We start from the raw sequence: 25,046 nt of genomic DNA, 5'->3' as shown, positions 1-25,046 counted from the left end.
ACTTCATCATTGAAAAGTGAGAAAGCAAGGCTGGCAAGTGAGTGATCCTGAGTGTAAGTAGCTAACACAGCAGTTGAGAGGTGAAACTCAGCAAAATACTACATACAGCCTACTCAGGGTGAATGGCAAGAAGCAACGTAGAACCACCACTTGCTTGCTATGTTACCTTGGACAAGACACTTTTCTGTGCCTCCATTTCCTCATCTGTAGCGGGTTAAATCCTACTCCCTCCTACTTAGACTGTGGGCCTCATGTAGAGAAGCAGGGTGGTACTAATGGAAGGAGCATGGGCCTGGGAGTCAGAGGATTTGGGGCCTAATCCAGGCTCCACTTGTCTGCTGTGTGACCTTGGGCAAGTTACTTCTCTTTGCCTCAGTTACCTCATCTGTAAAATGGGGATTACAATTTTGAGCCCCATGTTGGTTATGGACTGTGTCCAATCTGATTATTTTATATCTACCCAGCACTCAGTGATTGGCACATACTACTACTAATGATAATGATAATGTGGTGTTTGTTAGCACTTCCTGTGTGCCAGGCACTGTACTAAGCACCAGAGTGGACACAAGCTAATTGGATTGGACACAATCCCTGTCCTACAGGGGGCTCACAGTCTTAATCCCCATTTTACAGATGAGGTAACTGAGGCCCAGTGAAGTGACTTGCCCTAGGTCACACAGCAGATAAGTGGCAGATCCAGGATTAGAACCCCGGTTGTTCTAATTCCCAGGTCCGTGCTCTATCCACTAGAAAACACTGCTTCCCGAACAGGTAGTACAATTCACCACTCCAAGGTGGACGCTTAAAGATTATGTCCACTGCTACTGCCTTCCATCCTGCAATACATTGCGGGTCTCATTTGATTCTTATTCTTGAAGTGTTGGAGGGTTTAAAACATTATTCCATCATTTCTACTTGCCGTAATTTACAGAATCAGAGAGCTGTGATTTATGGAATCAGGGCTCCTTCAAGAGGATGTGCTGGATAGCCGTTTTCCTGATGTCAACAGAATCTAAGCACATTCCAGCAGAACTGAAGCAGCCCCACGTAGTTGGGAGTCCCTTCTTTCACTTGCTCGCTGGTTATATGGAGCCTGGATGAGGGACAACACGGATTTTCCACCTCTTAGCGGGGTTTCTATATTTGATTTTATTAATAGCCGTCTTATTTTAATAATAATGATGGTATTTGTTTAGCATTTACTATGTGCAAAGTACTGTTCTAAGCTCTGGCGGGGGAATACAAGGTGATCAGGTTGTCCCACATGGGGCTTAGAGTCTTAATCCCCATTTTACAGATGAGGTAACTGAGGTACAGAGAAGTTAAGTGGTTTGCCTAAAGTCACACAGTTGACAAGTGCTGGAGCCGGGATTAGAACCCGTGATCTTTGACTCCCAAGATGGTGCTCTTTCCACTGAGCCATGCTGCTTCTTGAGAAGTCAGAGGTCTTGGGTTTTAATCCCAGCTCCGCCACTTATCAGCAAGCCGCGTCACTTCTCTGTGCCTCAGTTACCTCATCTGGTAAATGGGGATGAAGACTGTGAGCCCCATGAGGGACACCCTGATTATCTCAAATCTCCTCCACACCTCCGACCCGCTGTGATTGGGAGCTCCCCCAAGGGACAGGGACCGTGTCTAACTCTCATCTTTGTGTTCTCTCCCAGTCTTTAGTTCAGTGCTGCACACAGAATGTGTTTAGAAAATTAATTCAATCATATTTATTGAGCACTTACTGTGTGCAAAGCACTGTATTTCTCCTCCTCCTAAAGACTGGTCTCAGGTATCTAAATAATCGCGTTTGTGACCTTATGATGTGAACCATAATTTTCTTAATTTTTAAAACCCCTATTTTTAATTATTTTCTCTTCTTTCATTAGATATTTTAATGAGATGTCTGCACAGGGATTAAGACCTCGCACTGTGTCCAGTCCTATCCCTTACACACCATCTCCAAGTTCAAGCAGACCTATATCACCAGGTAAACAATCTTTTTACCAAGCACTGTTCTACGCACATAGGTAGATATCATAGGCATCTCTTCAATTTTAAAATATATATGTATAATGTATGTATGTATACACACCAATTTTGTCAGGATAACATGCCTGCCATATATTTTGCTTCACTCTCACCAGTGTTGAAATCATTTTAGCAAGAAGCAATTCAAATAAGTAATTTTAAAATATCTTGTTATGGATGTTTCTATGGCTATTTTCCCTTTTTGTAGAACCTACTCTTAAGTTCCCATTGATTGATAAAGTGCTGATGGGGGGAGACAGAGAGATGAGACAGAGAGAGATGAGACAGAGAGAGAGAGAAGAAAGAGAGAGAGATGAGAGAGAGATATTTGACAGAGAGAGAGAGAGAGAGATTTGACAGTTGTGTTTTCAAGATATTTTCTAGACTGAGCTTGTGGGCAGGGAATGTTTGATGTTATATTGTACTCTCCCAAGTGCTTAGTATAGTGTTTTGCACATAATAAGCGCTCAGTAAGTACAATTATTGTTATTAATAATGATAATAATTTAGTTCAGTGTGGGGAAACCATGCTCCTTTGAAACAATTAAAAAACACAAAAAATGAACAATATCCTTAATTTTCCTTAAATTTTGAACAGGTTTTTTATTTGTTAACCCTAGAGCACAGTATCTGTGAAAACTCAGAATATATATTAGATTGTAAGCCCTTCTGGATCGTGTCTTCTACTTCTAGCATAGATTCCAAAGTGCTCGGTACACAAGCATTCAGTAGGTACTCTAGATAGAGCGATAGATTGAAAACATCTGCCCTGCCTGCTCTCCAAATCTCATCTGGCATGTCCCCTGACTTGCAAGTGAAAGGTCGGAGATGTTTCATGAAGCTTAAGAACTTGGTTTTGAGGAAGTAAGCAGGTAAGCCCGCTGCTTCACCTGGTCATGGTAGCTCTGTACCCCCAAGATATCCAGGTCTGGATTGTCCAGACCCCCACCTGTGCCCAGTGATGCTCATGGCAGACCCCAGGCTGCAGCCCTGAAGAAGTGAGCCCTGGTTTAGCCAAAAGTGACTTGGGGTTCCCAAGATTCAAAAGCACATGGGGTCCAGTGAACTGCTGAGACCGGCCCCCAAAATGGGGGAGGAAGGCAGTTGACGGAGGTGGAGAAACTGGCCCCAAGTTTTGAGGCTGAGGCCAACTTGAGCAGGACTCACTCCATTTCTTTTGTAAATTTGCCAGCAACTTTAGGGAGGTAATAAAGAAATTCTGTAGAGTCTTGTGTTGCAACATGATGAAAGGATAAGAGGTTGAGAACATGGGAAACCGCCCTTTGATGTACTATCATTTACATTTTTAAGGTTTCAAGGAGGGGTTAGGTGATTTAGGGGAAATTTGCCTGGGCTCAAGGATTGCTGTACACTGATATGCACAAAACAAGTTCTGTTCGAGCTCTCGACTCCTGATACTTCATGTAACATGAGCTCCAAGAGTTCTCCCGCATTCCAGTATTCCTCCTAGGCAGTTATAGTTGAGTGGCATTTATTAAGCATTTTACAGTTTGCAGAGCCCTGAACTAAAGGCTAGGGAGGGAGCATAAGGATATTGATTCCAATGTGGTCCATAGCCCAGGAAAGGAATTGTGGAAGCAGTGTGGTCTAGTGGATAGAGCACCTCTGACTCCCAAGCCTGTGCTCTTTCCACAGAGCCTCGCTGCTTCCGGGAGTCAGTTCTGAAAAAGACAACTGAAAACAGCGCACATGTTCAGTGAGATGGTATCAGTGCCCTGGGGGGAAGTGATGTGCAAACCCATGGTGAAGTATCACATGCAGCGAAAACAAGTATAATTAAGAGGTCCTAAAGGAGAGGTCAGGAGTCCCAGACCAACTCTTGCTCCCTGAAGCAGCTTCGTATGCTGTGGAAAAGCTTGTGAGAGCCTCTTTTACTTTGGAACCCTCTAACCCTCACCAGAGAGACTCTAGTTCAGCTCTGCTCTTCTCGCCAGGAAAAAAGTTTGTGTGACCCTGGTTCCCAGTGACCATAAAACATAGAGTCCTTAGCCATGCACTAATTGCTGAAGCAACTCGGGACTAATAATGATGATGATGATATTAAGCACTTACCGTGTGTCAGATACTATACTAAGCGCTGGGGTGGATACAAGCAAATCGGGTTGGACACAGTCCCTGTCCCACGTAGGGCTCACAGTCTCAATCCTCATTTTACAGATGAGGTAACTGAGGCACAGAGAAGTGAAGGGACTTGTCCAAGGTCACACAGCAGACAAGTGGCAAAGATAGGATTAGAACCCATGACCTGACTCCCAAGCCACACAACATTCCATCCGATCTCTGTTGGAAAATCCGATCCCTTCTCCACCTCCTCCATTCTGCTTGTCATCCTGTGCCCGCTTGGCCCTGTTCTGACAGTTTTCCTCCTCCTTCAGCCCCTTAACTCAGCCCCTAGCCCGTCAACACAGCCACCACCCTGCCCTCCTCCCCCCTACAAATTTCATTCAATAGCAGGTGGTTGCCTTCTTCACTGCCCCTGCCCGGAGCCGCAGCCCTGCCTGATTCCCCATGGAATCACTGGTTCTCAGCCTCCTTCGATTGGAGGGGTAGGGATACTGGATGCTGCAGTCAAGGAATCATATTTGAAAGCTCACCATGGGTAGAACACTGTACTAAGTGATTGGGAGAGTCCAATGCAACAAATACATTCCCTGCCTAAAACGAGCTTACAGTCTAGAAGGCGAGACAGACATTAATATAAATAAATAAAATTACAGATATGTGCATAAATTCATTCAGTCACTTACTGAGTGCAGAGCACTGTACTAGCCCCTTGGAAGAGTATAGTTTAACATCTGACAGATGCATTCTTTGCCCCCAAAAAGCTTATAATCTAGAGGGTGCTGCACTAGGGGACCAGAGATCCTGAGGGTCCTCGGGACCAAGTGGGCACCCAAGGGGAACAAGGCCAAGTCCATGAAACCTGGGCTCCGGGTGTAGGGATCGGGGCTACCCCGAGCACAACCGCTGCTTGAAGCCACAAGGCAGGACTGGGACCCAGGCGTCCAGCCAATGGAAAGAGAATCCCAGTAGTATTTCCCTGCTCCTGCTAGCAGTACATGTTTTGAGGGGTGCTGCACACCTCACTAATGAACATAAAAAGGAGGGGGCATGAGACATCTGGAGAGACAGGATGGAAGTTCACCAGGGTCAGAAAAGCCCCTAGGAATGGTGATGGGGAAGAAACGGCAGGAGGGAATCCACAGGGTAACTATTATTTCCCCACTGGCCCCATTTATGTTGAGGCTGATTCTGGAGTGAAACCTAACACATTGCATGGAAGTCTCTGGGAAAATATGCCTCACAATACAGCCTTTCCCCATTTTTGAGGGACACATCGTTGGGTACACCTGTTCGACTTTTTCCCTTAGAAGCTGACAGAAAAATCCTTTCTTCCCGAGTCCTCCTTAATCTGTAAGCACAAGCCTGAGGAATTACCATTTTCAAAGGCAAGTTATAGGTTGAAAGGAAATTCCTCCTTTCCTTGTTATGTGAGGCAGCTTCCTCTTGGTACAAAACAGAGCACCGTCATCATCGGTTCCTTACTTGATCCGCACCGGTCTCATGATGACACCGATCTGAAGCCTTTTGGATTCTTGAATCCTGCCTGTGCAGTTCGTAAAATATAGGAATAATTAGTTTGTGCCTTTCTTCAAAATTCAAGCACTAGGTACGTGCTTGTCACATAGTAAGCCCTCAATAAATACCATTGATGTTGATTTCAATATTAAAATTACTGGGTTGGTGGGTAAATGGAGATTGGGTGAGTTAGATGACGGCCTGCCTTAGGCAAGCAGTAAGGCCCCAAACTGGGAGTTAAAACCCTTTAGTGTGGCTGCTTTGTTTCACACCATAGGATAAGGAGGAAAGAATGAAAGTGTTCGGGTGACTATCGTTCGCCCAATATTGGTGATGATAAAAGTCTGGGGCTGGTATAAGCAGTCACGATCTAACCTTTCAAGCTCAAAACCTTCCTCCCCCTACCACAGTCAGGCAAGCCCTTCCTCTAAACTCCAGACCAGTAAAGAACAAGCAAAGAATTGCCCACCAAAACTTGAGCTAATTGTTGCTGGACAGTGGTGATTAGATATAAAAAAGGCAAACAGTCCATTACTGGCATATTTAGTTGATGGTTTTGGCTGGGTTGTGTGGGGTTTTAAAACCCAGATTCACATTAAAAATCTGTTTCTCTGTGATGTTTCTGTTCTATCAGTCATTCGTATTTATTGAACACTTACTGTGTGCAGAGCTCTGTACTAAGCACATGGGAGAGTACAATATAGCAGAGTTGGTAGATACATTCCCTACCCACATGAGCTCAGAGTCTAGAGGGGGAGACAGACATTAATATAAATAAATTACAGATAAGTACATAAGCGCTATGGTGCTGAGGGAGGGATGAATAAAGGGAGCAAATCCGGGTGATACAGAAGCGAGTGGGAAAAGAGGAAAGGAGGGTTTAGTGAGGGAAGGCCTCTTGGAGGAGATGTGCCTTCAGTAAGGCTTTGAAGGTGGAGAGCATAAATTGTCAGATAGGAAGTGCTTTCAAGCCGATGGTAATGAATATCTGTTTGATGTGGGGGTGGATGGGCAATCACTGGAGGTTCTTTAGGAGTAAGGAACAAGGACTGAATGTTTTTATAGAAGAATGATCCAGGCAGCAGACTGAAATATGGACTGGAATGGGGAGAGAGAGGAAGCAGGGAGATCAACAAGGAGATGGACACAGTAATCAAGACGGGATAGGATAAGTTCTTGGACTAACGTTGTAGCCCAGTGGATGGAGAGGAAAGGGTGAATTTTAGCGATGCTGGAAAGGTTGAACCGACAGGATTTAGTGATAGATTGAAAATGTGGTTTGAGTGAGAGAGATGAGTTAAGGACAGTGCTGTGGTTCTGTTTTTGTGAGAAGGGACATCATTGACACATTCCCCAAAAACCAAGTCAGAAACAGTTACCGCCCTTTATTTCATGAGTATATTTCATGGTTAGAAATACAGCTGGGTGACTTTATTGACGTGCCACTGTATATCTGCTTCACAGGGCAGAGTCTTAAAGTTGAAGAGGTTTATTTAACCTTTACCTGGAATAAAAACCTGTTTTTATTATTGAAAGGAAAAGAAAAGTTTCTGAAGCTCCTTCTTTTTTACTTTTAGTACTGTATGTTTCTGTCTTCTAGACAAAATTTTTAAAACTTGCACCATGTGATCTAAAATGGGAGGATGCAAATGTGAGATTTGTATCTGAAGCCCTTTGGTTTATTTCATTCCAGGTCTCTCGTATGCAAGCCACACAGTTGGTTTCACACCACCGACCTCCCTGACTAGAGCCGGAATGTCTTACTACAATTCCCCAGGCCTTCACGTGCAGCACATGGGTGCATCCCATGGCATTACCGTAAGTGTACAAAACGATTCCCACTCTGGCTGTGATTTACACATGAGCTCTGGATGTTCTCCGATGAGGTCCTTTTTACAAGAGGCAAGGTTGTCTCGGTCACTACCATATGTGAAAACACTCGCGTTTGCAAAAGAGCAGTTAGGACTACAGTATTCCTTGCTTTAGGGACCGTGAATAATAATTCTGTTTTCTCAAATGGCTCATTGTTCCTGCCTGAAAGTCTGGCAGACTACCCACACTCCTTTCAGTCTTCTGAAAGGCTGCTTCATTCCATCATTACAGTAGAATTATTAGAGAGCAGACACATGAAACTCATTCCTGTCTTGTAGTTGACCGCTTGTTCACACCCTCGCAGCTGTCTGGAACTCTCTTCCCCATCACATCTGGGAGACTACTGCTCCTCCCATTTTTAAAGTCCGATTAAAATCACATCTCCTGCAGGAAGCCTTACCTGACTAATCTCTCTTCTCCCTACCCTGTTTCCCTCCCTAATGAGTCTAATGATGATAATTGTGCTATTAATTAGGCACTTACTATGTGCCAAGCACTGTACTAAGTACTGGGATAGATGCAGGATAATCAGATCCCACATGGGGCTCCCATTTCAGATAGGAGGAAGCACAGGTATTGAATCCCCAAATGAGGTAACTGAGGCACAGAGAAGTGAAGTGATTTACCCAAGGCCACACAGCAGACAAGTGGTAGAGCCAGGATTAGAACACAGGTCACCCAACTCCCTGGCCTTGGTTCTTTTCCTCTGCCACAAGGCTCCCTGCCTAGCACTTTTAGGAATTCACCCCACCCGACCTGTTCCCCCCACGGCACTTATGTACATATCTTTATATTAGGTTGTGTCACCTACCTGTAATTTATTTTGGTGTTTGTCTTCTCCACTAAATTGTGGGCTCCTTGAGGGAAAGGATCATGCCTATTTGTTCTTTTATTCCCTCCAAAGCACTTAAAACTGGTCTTCTCGGAGTAAGTGCTCAAACAGTACTAATGATCTCTTGTTGAGTATGGAGTTACAGTTTTTTGTTGTTGTTTTTTTTTAATTGAAAAATATGGTATTTGTTAAGCAGCTACAGACCAGGCATTGTACTAGGCACTGGGATGGATACAAGCTGATCATATTGGACATAGTCCATGTTCCACCTGGGGCTCGCAGTCTTAATCCCCATTTTAATAATAATTATTATTATGGTATTTGTTAAGTGCTTACTATGTGCCGATCACTGTTCTAAGCACTGGGGTAGATAAAAGGTAATCGGGTTGTCCCACCTGGGGCTCACAGTCTTAATCCTCATTTTACAGTTGAGGTAGCTGAGGCACAGAGAAGTGAAATGGCTTACCCAGGGTCACACAGCAGACAAGTGGTGGAGCAGGGATTAGAACCTGCGTCCTCTGACTCCCAAGCCTGTGCTCTTTCCACTAAGCCACACTGCTTCTCTAACCAGTCTTCTGACCAAAGAGCAACTGCACACTTTCTATTACCATGAATTTGTATCTGAGCCTTACATTGGAAGGCAGCAAATGTGTGAGTTTCTAGTGAAATTTTTAGCACCTAAATGAAATGAAACGAGATGCAGACAGTTGTGGATGTGCCAGGAAAGAACAGAGGCAGGGAGAGGGGCCGACAGAAGCACACACCTGCACACTTGTCACTAATACACATGCCCTCACACCCTAAGCCTTCTGTGTGTCACCCTCATCCAGCTCTTGCTGCTCAAGCAGTAGCAGAGCGCGTATTTCCCCTGCCACTGCCAAGCGGTCCAGCATCGTGATCCCAAGCTGGCAAGGCTGCTACCCTCCCTGATCTTCATTCATTCATTCATTCATTCATTCATTCATTCATTCATTCAATCACATTTATTGAGTGCTTACTGTGTGCAGAGCACTGCACTAAATGCTTGGAAAGTACAGTTCGGCAACAGATAGAGACAATCCTAACCCAACAACGGGCTCACAGTCTAGAAACAAGTAGACATCACTGCCATCAAAATAGATAAATAGAACCATAGGTAAATGCACATCATTAATAAAATAGAGCAATAAATATGTACAAATATATACAAGTGCTGTGGGGAAGGGGGCAGAGCAGAGGGAAAGAGAGGGCTCAGTCTGGGAAGGCCTCATGGAGGAGGTGAGCTCTCAGGGCTTTGAAGAGGGGAAGAGAGTTTGACGGAGGGGAGGAGGGAGGGCATTTCAGGACAGCGGTAGAATGTGGGCCAGGGGTCGATGGCAGGACAGGCATGAACAGGGGACTGTGAGGAGGTGAGTGGCAGAGGAGCGGAGTGTACGGGTTGGGCAGTAGAAAGAAGATATGTGAAGTAGGAGGGGACAAGATAATGTAGAGCTTTGAAGCCAAGAATGAGGAGTTTTTGCTTCGTGCGAAGGTTGATAGGCAACCACTGGAGGTTTTTGAGGAGGGGAGTGACATGCCCAGAGCATTTCTACAGAAAGATAATCCAGGCAGCAGAGTGAAGTATAGACTGAAGCCCAGGGGACTGACTGCTGGAGAGCAGAAGCAATGGCCGCAGCCCCTCTGGCCCGGAGCTGGAACCGGTGGCCCAGCTGCCAGAACCTGGGGACCGATGGGCAGCTCCACCACATCTTCCTCTTCCTGCTTCTTTGCTGCCTCTCTCCAGTTTACATGGAGTTTACATGGAATTTGTGGAAGCAGCTTGGCTCAGTGGAAAGAGTCTGAGCTTTAGAGTCAGGGGTCATGAGTTCGACTCCCGGCTCTGCCACTTGTCAGCTGTGTGACTGTGGGCAAGTCACTTAACTTCTCTGTGCCTCAGTTACCCCATCTGTAAAATGGGGATTAACTGTGAGCCTCACGTGGGACAACCTGATGACCCTGTATCTACCCCAGCACTTAGAACAGTGCTCTGCACATAGTAAGCACTTAACAAATACCAACATTATTATTATTTCACTCCGGCCTGTGGGCTGGACACATCTGCTGTCAAACCCATCTGTGGTTAGATATGGATTTGCTTAGGGGTTGGCCGATGGGGGGAAAAATATAATAATTATGGTGTTTGCGAAGTGCTTACTATGTGCCAGACACTGTACTAAGTGATGGGGTGAATACAAACAGATTAGGTTGGACACAGACCCTGTCCCACTTGGGGCTCACAGTCTTAATCGCCATTTTACAGATGAGGTCACTGAGACACAGAGAAGTGAACGTGACTTGCCTCAGGTCACACAGCAGGCAAGTGGCAGAGCCAGGATTAGAACCCATGATCTTCTGACTCCCAGATCAGTGCTCTGGCCACTATGCCATTGCAAGTAAAATCCAACTCCCCAAAGAAATGGCTGTTAGGATCAGTGTACAGGAAGAAAAAGAAGCCATCTGCTTTACATAGCTGGGCAACTCCAGGAGCCTAAGTTGTCAGCTTCACCAACAATAGTGATTGAATGTCAGCTTGGGTTGAGAACTGTTGTAGGTGCCTCAGGTACGTGGAGGGATCTGGGTCCCGGAGGAGCGGACAGTCTGTTGTGGAGAAAGGGAAGACCCTGGTGATGGTGGGAGAAGGGGGCAGTTCTCTGCTCTGGAAACTTGCAGCCTGGAAAGGAGAGAGGTAGGAGGCAAAGAGGTCAGCAAGGAGGCTGTGTGGGAGCACCTTTGTCAATTACTGAATTTTAACCTGTTAAGCCTTTCCTAAAGGAAGACATAGAAAATCCCCTTTCAAGTACCCATCTACTAAAAGACAACCCAACTGAGAGTGAACCCAAGTGGCTCCAGTTCCAGCCTCCACCCATGCCCTTCCTTAGGTGGTCTTAGAGTGAAGTCACACTGAGGGAGTGTAGCCCTAGCTGTTGGATAACCTAGTCCACAGCACCCACCTGTAAATCCAACAGTCTTGGAAGCCTTGTAGTGCCATTGGAAGGGTATCAGAATCATTATTGACTTTGAAGCATGGAGTGATATTTTTGTTTTTAATTATTGTCTTGTCTAGAGGAGGCTTATTGCTCTTCTAACACCGACTTGCTCATTGTACCTCTGTCTTGCTGCCGACCCCTTGCCCATGTCCTCCCTCTGGCCTGGACTTGCCTCCCCATTCATTTATGTTGGACCACCACTCATAGCCTCTATCAGATCACATCTCCAAGAGGCCTTCCCTGAATAAGTCTTTATCACCTGTACTCCCTTTCACATCACCTGTGCACTTGGGTCTGTATCCTTTACGGACTTGATATTCACCTCAGTGTCTGTTTCCCCCCAGAGACTGTAAGCTCTTGATGGGCAGGGAGCTTGTCTACCAGCTCTTTTGTATTGTACTCTTCCAAATGTTTAGTACAGTGCTCAGTGCAAAGTAAACATTCAGTAAATACCATTGATTGATTATCAGATCTGTAATTTGGGACAGGAGTGATATCTATAATCTCTCAATTTTGCTTTGACCTCAAACAATGGTATTTATTGAGTGTAGACTCTGTGCAGAGCACTGTACTAAGGTCTTGGGAGGAGATCTTAGTAGAGAAGCAGTGTGGCTCAGTGGAAAGAGCCCAGGCTTGGGAGTCAGAGGTCATGAGTTTGAATCCCGGCTCTGCCACTTGTCAGCTGTGTGACTGTGGGCAAGTCACTTAACTTCTCTGTGCCTCAGTTACCTCATCTGTAAAATGGGGATTAACTGTGAGCCTCATGTGGGACAATCTGATTACCCTGTATCTACCCCAGCTCTTAGAACAGTGCTCGGCACATAGTGCTTAACAAATGCCAACTTATTATTATTGGGAGGAGAGTACAATCCAGTTGGTAGACACAGTCCTTTCCTTCAGGAAGCTTACAGATAGTCATCTATTGTCTAGCCTTAGATCAAAGTGGGCCGTTATTACAAGTAAAGTGCTAAATGCAAGTAGAGAAATAGTAGTGAGTATTGGCTGACCTGGTGTAACTAGAGCCGAACGAGGCTGTTTAACCACGAGGCTGTTTAACCACCATAATGCCAGAATTTCAGTCACTAGTGAAGGTTCTCCCAAAATAGGCTGCCATGAACCCAAACCCCTGGAGAACTTCTCATAGGTGAAACAATCCTTGTTTAGAGGCACTTATGTGTCCTGTCCAAGACATCTTTGGGAAAGAAATTCCCTTTATCTAAAATTTTCATGGCATTTAAGTCACATTTTATGGTTATAATTTTGCCACAGTAGTTTTCAAAGCTTCTCTGAAGAGTTATTACCAAATAGTAACATGCTAATAGAGGGTCATCTTTAATTTTGAAAAGGATTTTATGTTTTCCTTTAGGGAAGGCTTCATGGGTTAAAATTCAGTAATTGATGAAGATGCTATCACACAGCCTTCTTGCTGACCTTTCTCCCTCCTGTCTCTCTCCTTTCCAGTTCAGTCCACTCTACTGCCCAGATCATTTTTCTAAAATGGCATTCCGTCCATATTTCTTCACTCCTATAAAAGCTCCAGAATTTGCCCATCCACCACATCAAAGAGAAACTCCTTACCATCAGCTTTAAGGCAGTCAGTTATCTCTCCCTCTTACCTTACCTCAATGATCTCCTACTTCATCGCAACCCACACATGTAACTCCTCTAATGCCTTTACTCACTGTACCTCTACTTCATCTGTCTTGCTGCCTATCCCTCGCCCCCATCCTCGCTGAGTTCTGGCACTTCATCCCCCTTCATATCCAACAGACCACCACTCTCCCCACCTTCAAAGCAGCATGGCTTAATGGATAGAGCTCAAGCTTGGGAATTAGAAGATCGTGGGTTCTAATCCCAGCTCCGCCACATGTCTGCTGTGTGACCTTGGGCAAGTCACTTCACTTCTCTGGGCCTCAGTTACCTCATCTATAAAATGGGGATTAAGAGTGTCAGCCCCGTGTGGGACAGGGACTGTGTCCAAGCTAACTTGTATCTATCCCAGTGCTTAGAACAGTGCTTGGCACATAATAAGTGCTTAAGAAGTACCATAATTATTATGACTATTGCTATTCAGAGCCTTATTAAAAACACATCTCCAAGGGATCTCTGACAAATAATAATGATGGTATTTGTTAAGCACTTACTATTTGCCAAGCATTGTTCAAAGCGCTGGGGTAGATACAGTTTGTCCCATGTGGGGTTCACAGTTTTAATCCCCATTTTACAGATGAGGTAACTGAGGCACAGAGAAGTTAAGTGGTTTGCCCAAGGTCACACAGTAGACGTGCAGAGCTGGGATTAGAACCAAAGTCCTCTGACTCCCAAGATCGTGCTCTTTCCACTAAGTCATACTGCTTCTAAGTCCTCATTTCCCATACATGCCCCCCACCTGAATCATTAATATTTATTGAGCACCTACTGTGTGCAGAGCACTATGCAAAGCGCTTGGGAGAGTACAATATAACAGACACGTTCCCTATTCCCTACCCACAACAAGCTTACAGTCTAGGTGGGAAGACAGACACTAATAGAAATAAATTACTGATATGTACATAAGTGTTGTGGGACTAAGGAGTAGGTAAATAAAGGGAGCAAATCAGGGCAATCGCACATTGTCTCTGCACTCATATCTGGACTCCTTAAGCACTTGATGTTGACACCACCCCCATCGGTGCTCTGCGGCGCTTTTGTACTTTTCCTTACACTCTGTCATTTCCCCTCTCAGTAATTTATTTCAGCTTCCATCTCCCCCTTCCATTCTATTTATTCATTTTATATATATCAATACCTGTTTTACTTGTTCTGATTATCTCTAATTCTGTTTATTTATATTAATGCTATTGATGCCTGTCATTTGTTTTGTTTTGATATCTGTCTCCCCGCTTCCAGACTGTGAGCCCATTGTGGGCAGGGATTGTGTCTCTGTGGCTAAATTGTACTTTCCAAGAGCTTAGTACAGTGCTGGGCACACAGTAAATAATGTTGGTATTTGTTAAGCGCTTACTATGTGCAGAGCACTGTTCTTAGCGCTGGGGTAGTTACAGGGTAATCAGGTTGTCCCACATGAGGCTCACAGTCTTCATCCCCATTTTACAGATGAGGTAACTGAGGCCCAGAGAAGTTAAGTGACTTGCCCACAGTCACACAGCTGCCAAGTGGCAGAGCTGGGATTCGAACCCATGACCTCTGGCTCCCAAGCCCAGACTCTTTCCTCTGAGCCATTCTGCTTCTCTCACACTCAATAAATACGATTGAATGAATGAATGTAAGCGCCTTGTGGACAAGGCCAAGGCCTTGTGTCTGCCAACTCTGTCGAATCATACTTACCCAACTGCTAAATGCAGTGTTCTGTAAACAATTAATCTTCAGTAAATACCATTGATATCCCGGCTAGGACACTTGTCAGCTGTGTGACTTTGGGCAAGTCACTTAACTTCTCGGTGCCTCAGTTACCCCTTCTGTAAAATGGGGATGCAGACTGTGAGCCCCACGTGGGACAACCTGATTCCCTTGTGTCTACCCCAGCGCTTAGAGCAGTGCTCGGCACAGAGTAAGCGCTTAACAAATACCAACATTATTATTATTATTATTGCCGCTTTTGGAATAAAGGGAGACTTCTCCTGCTATACTTTTGCAGTTAATTATCTCCTTTGTTCCGTTTTTAGGGAGGGATTGTGTGTCCCCCTCCATCGGATTTGTCTGGGTCAAAGCAAAGTGAATGGCTAATCCATTCTAGGTTAAGGCCTCACACATTCCTACCCACACTTGTGTTTCAAAATACACAAGAATTAAGGTCATTACTGACTGTTTCCAGGCGTAAAAGACCTGGTTCTTATTTATCGTCCAGAGATGAGGTAATGGGGCAGTAATTAAGACTGGGAGGCAGGGACTGTGTCCAACCTGATTTACTTGTATCCACCTCAGCGCTTAGTACAGTGCCTGGACACATAGTAAGCACTTAACAGTTACCACAGTTATTATTAATGGACAAAGGTGCTGCAGGTGGGTGGTGGGGAAGGGGAGGTCCCACATTTAAAAAAAATTTGCTCCAGAATATTTATACCTGTCAGGCATAACTGCTTGAGATCAGTCCATATTATTTTTGAATGCTTACTATGTGCAGAGTCTTGTACTAAGCACTTGGGAGAGTATAGTTTAATAGAGTTGGTAGGTACAGTCTCAGCCCACAAGGAACCTACAGTGTAGAGAAAGGATGGGTAACTTCCATTTTCTCAGGAATTTCCAAGTCAGTACTAAGTACACGTACAACCCAGTTTTCACTCATTGGAATCATCTTGCACCCAAATGTCATTCATCTGCTCTGGGTCCTCCCTTTGAAATCTTTAGGAGAAATGGCAGCGGGGTATTATTATTAATGATGTGTATATATCTATGATTCTATTTAATTTGATGGTGTTGATGCCTGTCTTCTTGTTTTGTTTTGTTGTCTGTCTCCCCCATCTAGACTGTGAGCCTGCTGTTGGGTAGGAATTGCCTCTGTTTGTTGCCAGATTGTACTTTGCAAGTGCTTGGTACAGTGCTCTGCACACAGTAAGCGCTCAATAAATAGTATTGAATGAATGAATGAGGCCGTGGACAGCTCCAGGTAACCATGTTCTGCTTCCTTGCAGAGACCCTCGCCACGGAGAAGCAACAGCCCTGACAAATTTAAACGCCCCACGCCGCCTCCGTCTCCAAACACACAGACGCCGGTCCAGCCGCCGCCACCGCCCCCACCTCCCCCACCCGTGCAGCCCGCGATCCTGTCAGCAGCGTTGCAGTCCGCCACCTCTCAGCATCCGGTGCATCCCTCCCCTCAGCCTTAGTGCATGTGCTCAGCGGTCTGTATTTAATGTCGGGACTCATTGAACGGAGCAGTTTACTAAAAGCCAAAGGCTTACCTGGCATATTTGGATTTGACTTATTTGCACTGAGGTTATATAGGCTTCATGATTAATTGTGCTGTTCATGTTTGTCTAAAATGCAGCCAGTGTTGTGGGTGTACAACACTAACTTATCAGATCAATTTCCATCAGTGTTTACTTGAATTTACATGTGTGTCCATTCTCTGGCTGGATCACTAGCTCCTCAATATTTGGTCACACAGCAGTGTGCGTTTTGCTCAGCCCCAAAGCTTCCTTTTTCAGCTTTTTAAGTTTGTAAAATAGAAGGGATTCCTTTTTTATCATTTTTTTCCATGACCGTTTGCATAAAATTACAGGCATGGTGGGCTGCATTATAATGAAACTTCTAAATATAGTGGCGTTTGCCAAGCATACAGTAATTCAGCACTACACTTCAGTAACTTGAAAATGCAGCTTTTAAGTGCAAAGTTGAGTCAAATTAATCCAGGCCCCAAACTGCCCCCTCACTTAACGTATCACTTCAGACAAGCTTTTTACAGGTTCAGTATTCAGTACCCATTTGTGACAGCCATGCTTCCCTGTCAAAAAAAAAACAAAACTCATTTAAACAGATGGTACAATTTGAGACAGGTCAAGTATGGGGCAGTTATGGCTTTTATCTAAATATGTGGAATGTACGATTTATGAATCTTGAGATTTGGTCTTTTGATTTGTAGTTAATGTTAAATCTACCTGTAAGCTGTCCATATTGTCATTTTTAACACAATTTCTGTAAATGTGGTCCTATCAACTGATCTTTGTGGCTGATTAAAATGTGCTGTTTTATTTCTGCTGCAGAAGGCAATGTGATTGTAGAAAACAGCTATCCCCCCCGCCCTACTTCCCGCCTTTGGTTCGATATATTACTTGTGATTCCTCCCCCAGAAAAGTTTGAATAAGTATTGTAAAGGTACAAGAGACTATTAGAAAAGGCTATGATTTGAAATGAACATTATAGGACTATCTTGGCCTAAGAGCCAAACATATATTGCTTGGTAGAAACAGAAAAGAACCTAGAGAAAGTAGCACAACATGGCACTAACGAATGCTTCCTTAGCAGCATCAGCCGGTACAATGTATAAAGTAGTATATTGGAAATACATCCTTTTCATTTATTTAGCACAAATAAATCATTTGGTTTCACTTGGCAGTGGAACAGAGAGTGAGTCACTCTTTTCTTAATACTAGCAACATCTTTCCTTTTGCTTTCCGGCAGTCTTGTTCTGAATTTTTTGTGCTTTGATAGTGAAGTGATTTTCCCACCTGTGCCCGCATATTTATATATGCTATAGAAAAACTTACTAGAGGATGTATATTTTATGAGAATGTGTCCATCAGTATAATCAAGAGAATGAAAATTAATTTATCAGGAATTTTTTTTAATTCGCACCCTGTCACAGAACCATCTCTGTTGACGCAGTCTAAAAAGGGACATAATAGTGTCAATATTTAATATTGTGCAGTATGTAAACTTGCGCTTCTGCCTCCTGTGTGTATTTAAGAGTGGCAAAATGAAAGATTTAAGGGATACTGGTGTTTTTGAAAAGATAAGTGAAAAAGCAACGGGTTTGTTCTCCTTTTCCTCTCTTCCACACTCTCCTGCCCCTAAACCCCCGCCTAAAAAAAAAAAATAATAACCACAGAAGAAACATCACTGGCTCGTTAACAGTTGAGAAGAAATTGTGTATAATATACATTTTATATTTATAATGTGTGTGACATGTATATTTATATGGCATTTGTTAAAGCTGTAAGATGGGAAAGCGTAGCTGCGGTCCAGTTAAGCTACAGCCCCCTAGAAAGGTAGAGTCATCTCATATATTCACCGCGTCATCCTACTCCGCACACTATATCCTTCCCTCACCCCACTTTCCTCCCAGAGTGATCAGCCCCCAACTTCTAGGTAGATAGCAAAGCGAAAGTAATTTAGACACGGCATATGTTTAAGCGTTGGGATCTCAAATATCCAGTTTTTACTCCAGCAATATCAGGGCATTATGAATTACAGGCCCGCCAGAAGCATTATCCCTCAAATCTTGAACCCCACAATCCTTCCCTCCACTTCCAGTGACATTAGCTTATGAAAATTCAGAGAGTGAAATCAAGTTCAGTAGTAAAAGCTGGACTCAGGATTGCTGCAGAGTGGCCAAACCACACTTTTCTCAAACCCAGGTAATAAAAATTCTTGCAAGTCCACATTTCGGCAGTGTGCATTTGCTGGTTCCACTCATTCCAGAGTAAGAGTCAGCCGTCTTGCAAGGAAAGTCAGACCTCCTCCCCTGCTGCGCTTTCAGAATTGCCAGGAGAATTAAAGTCTTTGCTGCTACTTGGTGATTATGTCTCAGTAAAAATTCTTGTTATTTCTAAAAGTGCTCTATGACCTCACAGATAGTGTGGCATCGGTGCAGCAACTGCCAGGCCTGCCACTGTCACAGTCAGGGACACCTGTCCACCCACCAGAAAGCTTGAGAGCTGGAGGGACATTTTGTGAAGGAAATGTTATCTGCAGTGGTCATTTAGTGCCCTTCAAACCCTGCTACAAGCTTCCTTGCAAAGACTGCTGCTGGATGCTGACCCTTGCCAATTGCTTTTAATGATGCAGATCCAGGGGAGAATAAAGAGTTAGTTCAAGCCCCATCCCTGCAAAAGAAATGGAGTCACAACCCTGAAGTGGCTTTGATTAAGGTCATCAGAAAAGACCCAGGCCAGGGTTCTTTACTCTGGGTCCAGTATAGCACATGCCTGCCAGTGTGAGATCAAGGTGCCTGGCAACAGGTGGGAATTATTTTAAGTCTTAAATCACTCTTGTTTTTAAACCACTCGGCTCGAGTGGCCGAGCCCTCCATCTCTGATCCCAACCACCAGGGAGTCGATGTGGGTTCCTGAGGCCGGGGAGAAGCCGAGCCCTTTTTCAAGAACAAGCAGAAATAGGTAAAGCAAAGCTGTTGGTACTGCTATTGGGGTATAAATTACCCGCAGATATGGAATTTGCAGTGCCTCACCTGCTCCTCTCCCCCTCTGCCCCTTCCCCCAAAGTGATGCCACTGCCAATAAGATAGAACAAAAAACCCCCCAAGATGTAAATAGAGATGTAATAAGATCTAGGGTGTCTGGAACAACTGCACTAAAGAAACATCTTTGATCTCCCTTTAGCCCAGTCTGGGTCTTGTAGGAGTCCTACAAGGAAAATATGGCAGGATTGACTACCAAAGAACTAGATCATGAAATAAAACTTTTTCTCTAAATGATTAATGAGCCAGTTGTTGAAGCTGCTACATGGACACCGTACTAAATCTTAGAGCCCTTACAGACCAAGAGGTCTTAGGTGGTTAAAAAAAAATCCAGCTGCCAACTTGGAAAGTTGTGGGAAGTATTTTCCAGAATTTTTCCAGAAGGTTAGACAGCTTGCTTGATTTCCAGTCAAGTGCCAGTTGTCTCTGTGTAAGGGGTTTGGGAGCATAAATGATTCAAAATGTGGAAGCTGTGCGGGGGCTGTGCGTGTGTGTGTGCGTGTGTGCAGTGTATGCGTGTGTCTAAGTGTGTTCAATCATGCCTTAACTCTAGTTACTGCTCAACTTAGGTCTTAGGTTAGTCTGCATTTTGTCACCTGGTGTACTGTACATGTTGAGCTGAACTTTATCCTGACAAAAAGTTTCAGGAACAGCTACTTCAAAGGATTCATTCTAAAGAAAAGCGTGTGACAAGTACAGCCTGAGTCTCCTCTGGACTGGGTTATTTAAGAAAGACGGGATACAAAGGAGAATGTTAAAGATGAAAAGAAGCCAGTAAGGAATGGGGGTGAATCAAATCTAGAATGTCTTTTTACCTTTACATATCAATGCACAAGTGTATGTTCTTCATGATAGCTTGTCCTACAGCAGGACTAGATTTGGAGTTCTGGTATTCGTGGCAATCTTGAAATTCTTGGTCCGAGCGTAGAAAGCTGTAAACTTCCAATTAATGTCTTACTTGCCTTATGTTGATTAGTCTTTAATACATGTGCTGAATCAGAAACCTGAATAAAGACAATTTTTTAAAATGCAAATCTTAATACACTACAATGCTTTTATTCTTCTGGGTTTTTAGGTGTATTTAAAGTGTTTTCTTTTGTTAGAGAGCCTAATTCAAAAGCAAAGTTCAAAGTATGCTAAGTGGAACAATGCAAACTTGTTTGAGCAGTAGGGTAAAGGGGATATTTTTCATCTCTGTCCTTTTATCCTTAATCTCAAAGCCTATTACGCGACTCCTTTCCCGAGGTGAGGTTTTCTGGAAGGGACATTAGCCGTGACAGCATCAGTCTAGTAAATCTTTTCAAACTGGCACATTTTTCAGATTTTAATTCCCCAGGTTTATAATGGGAATTTTGAGTGTTTAGTCATGAAGTACCTTATTGGATATTAAATTTGATTGGATTTTTCATTTTAGAAGTGAAAATGTGTCAATCATTACCGATTTTTCTTTCTCATATTCCACTCAGGGTGGGTGAAACTTTACCACGTGGTCATTCATGACTTCATGGGTCCATTTTCTGTTTTTCAAAAGGAAATTCAGAAATTGGGATTAATTTGACTTGCTCAGTGGAAAGAGCACGGGCTCTGGAGTCAGAGGTCATGTGTTCAAATCCCCGCTCTGCCACTTGTCAGCTGTGTGACTGTGGGCAAGTCACTTAACTTCTCTGTGCCTCAGTTACCTCATCTGAAAATGGGGATTAATACTGTGAGCCCCACATGGGCCAACCTGATTCCCCTGGGTCTACCCCAGCGCTTAGAACAGTGCCCTGCACATAGTAAGCACTTAACAAGTACCAACATTATTATTATCTGACTTGGTTGGCAGCATTGTGCTCCAGTTGGCATGCCAAAACAGCTTCTCTGAAGTCTTACCCTGAAGAGAATCTTTACCAGCCTGCAAGCTTTGTTGTTGTTGTTGGTATTTGTTAAGCGCTTACTATGTGCCAAGCACTGTTCTAAGCGCTGGGGTAGACACAGGGGAATCAGGTTGTCCCACGTGGGGCTCACAGTCTTAATCCCCATTTTACAGATGAGGGAACTGAGGCACCGAGAAGTTAAGTGACTTGCCCAAAGTCACACAGCTGGCAAGTGGCAGAGCCGGGGTTTGAACCCATGACCTCTGACTCCAAAGCCCGTGCTCTTTCCAGTGAGCCACGCTGCTTCTCAAGCTTTCTACTGACCCACTCAGTGGTAGAAAGGCACACGTAAAAGGTAGAAGGGGCCATGTGGCCTGAGGGCATTTGATGCCAGGACCGAAATTTACGTGACTATCAATTTCCAAAACTCCCTAGTTGACTTCCTTAGAGAAGACCTCAACTACGCCCTGTTCGGCAGAAGAATGAAGCCAATCAATCAATTGTATTTATTGAATGTTTACAGTGTATAGAGTACAGTACTAAATGTTTTTTTATGGTATTAAGTGCTAACTTTGTGCCAAGCACTGTTGTAAGTGCTGGGGCAGATATAAGGTAATCAGGTGGGACACAGTCCATGCATGGGGCTCACAGTACTAATCCCTGTTTTATGAAGTACCTGAAGCACAGAGAAGTGAAATGACTTGCCCAAGGTCACACATAGCAGGCAATTGGCAATGTCAAGACCAGAACCCAGGTCCTGCTTATTTCCGGTCCCATGCTATGCCCACTAGGCCACGCTGCTTCTGAGAATACAGCATGACAGTGTTGGTGGACACGTTTCCGGCCCGCAAGTGAACATAGCCTCTGAAGTCCCAAACATCCCCATGTGGCTCTAAATTGAGCTAGATGTCACTGATAACCTGAGATTTACATTGCTGTTCATGAATTTACACTTCTTTATCTTTATTCCAATTCTTCGTATAATAGAATTTAACTCTGAACCTGGATAACCCTGCCGATCTCTCTGCTAGCCACAGGGAAGTGTTACACCTTCTGGTTTGAGCCCCCGTGCCTCCCTGCTGCTTGGAAAAAATGTGCAACACAAGCCAGTGACAATGCTGTTCAGGGGTTCAAATTACATAGGTGATTTCTCTGCCTGATTGCAAAATTGGGGCTCAAAATAGTCTCTGTTCAAAATTAACCCCGGTTACGTTTCAGAAGCAGTTCTCTGTGGCGTATGAGGTTCTAAATCAAAGATTCCAAGATCCAGCCTGGAGCAGGGCGGTGCCCATTACTCGAGAATTTAATCCAAGTCCATAAGAGATTCTGTATGATAAAAAATCTTACTAATGATTCTCCTACTCACAGTATCCCCCTCCTTTCTCCCTCTCCCACACCTCTCTTTTTCTTCTTCATCCCCCTGGGCCCCACTAGGTATATCTAAAAGGGGAAATAGTGTATATCAGGAGGTCTGGTCTGTTTCTTGCTAAGACCTCTTTGGCTATTGCGCTGACTGGATGCGTAGCTGGATTGTTTCTAAACTGGTGGATATAAATTATTTATTTGTAAAGTAATTGCCCACAGAGTAGAGAGGAGAGAATGAGTTAATGCAGGAATGAATATGTTGTGTGGATTTCATAAATGCTAGAAAGTATTTCTGCAACAGTAACTGTTCAGCCTGTCCCTGTCCCTGTCCATTATTTTTTGTGAATGTAATGAATGGTGTTTCTTCGTTTGTCTTCACACTGGTCAGTTGCTTCAGTTACTTTGCAGAGTTAGGGAAAGTTTGTAATGAGACTATCTCTGTCCACTTACTGGACTGTAAAAGAGAAAAACGACATTCAAAGAATGCTCTACCTATTATTTCATCCCCTCTTCCTGAGCGGCTGGGTTTTCAACCTGATATCTTGGGCACTGTTTGCTTGCAGTCTTTCCACATGAAGGATCAGGAGAATCGAGCCAACTTTGATTTTGAATCCCAAGGGCTCATTCCTTCTCTCCAAAAGCCAAGAGAAATAGCTGAGAATGCACCTCTTTAAAAAGGTTTTTACTAATAACAACCAGGTTCATTATGTGAAACGGTGACATATTGCAAAAGAAATCCCGGCAGCAACCTGTGAAAAGGAAATGAAAGTAGAATTCACCCAAGCCAACATAATCATCGGGCAGAAAAATTGAACTAAATGCTGACACTAGAATATGCAAGATTATTTTTCTAAAACTTCTACTTTAATTAATATTGAATAATCCCCTTTGGAGCCTGGTGATTTATAAATAATCATCTGTTTCCCTCCTCAAATTTCCTAATTTAGAATGTGATGACAAATCTTTTTGGAGAAGGGGAGAGAGGACCTTTTTCCATTTTGGGGGGGTATAGTATGGCCACAGAAGTCACTCAACTCATCCTGGTTAGGTTATATCTCCTAAATCAGCCAACTAAACCATCAATCTTAGTTCAAAAGCTTAAACTATCGCAAAAGAAATGCCTAACTCAGAGGGTACAGGAACTGAACTTCCCGAGACATTACTTCTGGGAGGAAATTATTGGGATTTTCCACAGGTATTTCATAGGGCCTCCGTACTTATTGCTCTATTTGCAATTCCTGGTCCCCTTAGTCTGAATCCTGAACTTTGGAGGGATTCCTAAACTCACGTTTCATTGGTTCAAGTCATACCCAGACCATGAGGGCTCAGCCCCCAAATCAGGAAGCTCAATTTGGCTCATTCATCCATTCAATCATATTTGTTGAGCACTTACTGTGTGTAGAGCACTGTACTAAGCGCTTGGGAAAGTACAATACAACAATAAACAGTCACATTCCCTGCCCACAACGAGCTTATGATCTTGAGTGGGGGAGACAGACATCAATACAAATAAATAATATTGCAGATAAATTCTGTGGGGTTGGGTGGGGAATGGGGGAGGGAGAGGGAAGAACAAAGGAAGCAAGTCAGAGCGACGCAGAAGGGAGTGGGAGATGAGGAAAAGTAGAGCTTATTCTGGGAAGATCTCTTGGAGGAGATGTCCCTTCAGTAAGACTTTGACTGTGGGGAGAGTAATCATCTGGTGGATTTGAGGAGGGAGAGTGTTCCTGGCCAGAGCCAGGACGTGGGCTATGGATTGGCTGCGCGACAGGCAAGATGAAGGCACAGTGAGGTTAGCACTAGAGGAACGAAGTGTGCGGGCTGGGTTGTAGAAGGAGAACAAGTGAGGTGAAGGAGGGGGTAAGGTGATGGAGTGCTTTAAGGCTGATGACAAGAAGCTTCTGTTTGATGCAGAGGTGGATAATAATTGTGTTATTTAAGTGCTTACTGTGTGCCAGGCACTGTACTAAGTGCTAGGGTGGATACAAGCAAATCAAGTTGGACACCAGTCCCTATCCCACAGAGGGCTTACAGTCTTAATTACTGTCCCCATTACCGCACCTCAGGACGATAAATGGCAACCACTGGAGGTTCTGGAGGAGTGGGGTGATGTGTCCTGAACGTTTTTTGTAGAAAAATGATCTGGGCAGCAGAGTGAACTATGGACTGGAGTGGGGAGGGACAGGAGGCTGGGAGGTCAGCAAGTAGGCAGATACAGTGATCCAGGTGGGATAGGATGAGTGACTGTATTTCTGTGGTAACAGTTTGGTTGGGGAGGAAAGGGAGGATTTTAGTGATGTTGTGAAGGTGGAACCAACAGGATATAGTGATGGATTGAATATGTGGTTGATTTCATTCATTAATTCATTCATTCAAAAGTATTTATTGAGCGCTTACTATGTGCAAAGCACTGTACTAAGCGCTTGGAATGTACAATTCGGCAACAGATAGAGACAAGCCCTGCCCACTGAAAGGCTTACAGTCTAATCGGGGAAGACAGACGGGCAGAAACAAGACAACTTAATCACGATAAATAGAATCAAGGGGACGAACACCTCATTAACAAAATAAATAGGGTAATA

General features: G+C 44.1%; 1 protein-coding gene across 1 annotated transcript in view; it reads left to right on the top strand.

Moving 5' to 3' along the window:
• The window catches only part of CCDC6 (coiled-coil domain containing 6), a 109,488-nt gene extending 89,211 nt beyond the window's left edge, over positions 1-20,277 (top strand). Inside the window, exons 7-9 of the mRNA XM_029060039.2 lie at positions 1,878-1,978; positions 7,313-7,437; positions 15,960-20,277. Coding sequence (XP_028915872.1) covers positions 1,878-1,978; positions 7,313-7,437; positions 15,960-16,154 — 421 coding nt within the window. The 3' untranslated portion in view covers positions 16,155-20,277. The remainder of the gene's footprint in view (positions 1-1,877; positions 1,979-7,312; positions 7,438-15,959) is intronic.
• Positions 20,278-25,046: the final 4,769 nt, after the last annotated feature.

The sequence above is a fragment of the Ornithorhynchus anatinus genome, chromosome 3 (genome assembly GCF_004115215.2).
Source record: "Ornithorhynchus anatinus isolate Pmale09 chromosome 3, mOrnAna1.pri.v4, whole genome shotgun sequence".
In the NCBI taxonomy this organism is placed as follows: domain Eukaryota; kingdom Metazoa; phylum Chordata; class Mammalia; order Monotremata; family Ornithorhynchidae; genus Ornithorhynchus; species Ornithorhynchus anatinus.
This window is presented reverse-complemented; position numbering and strand designations above follow the sequence as displayed.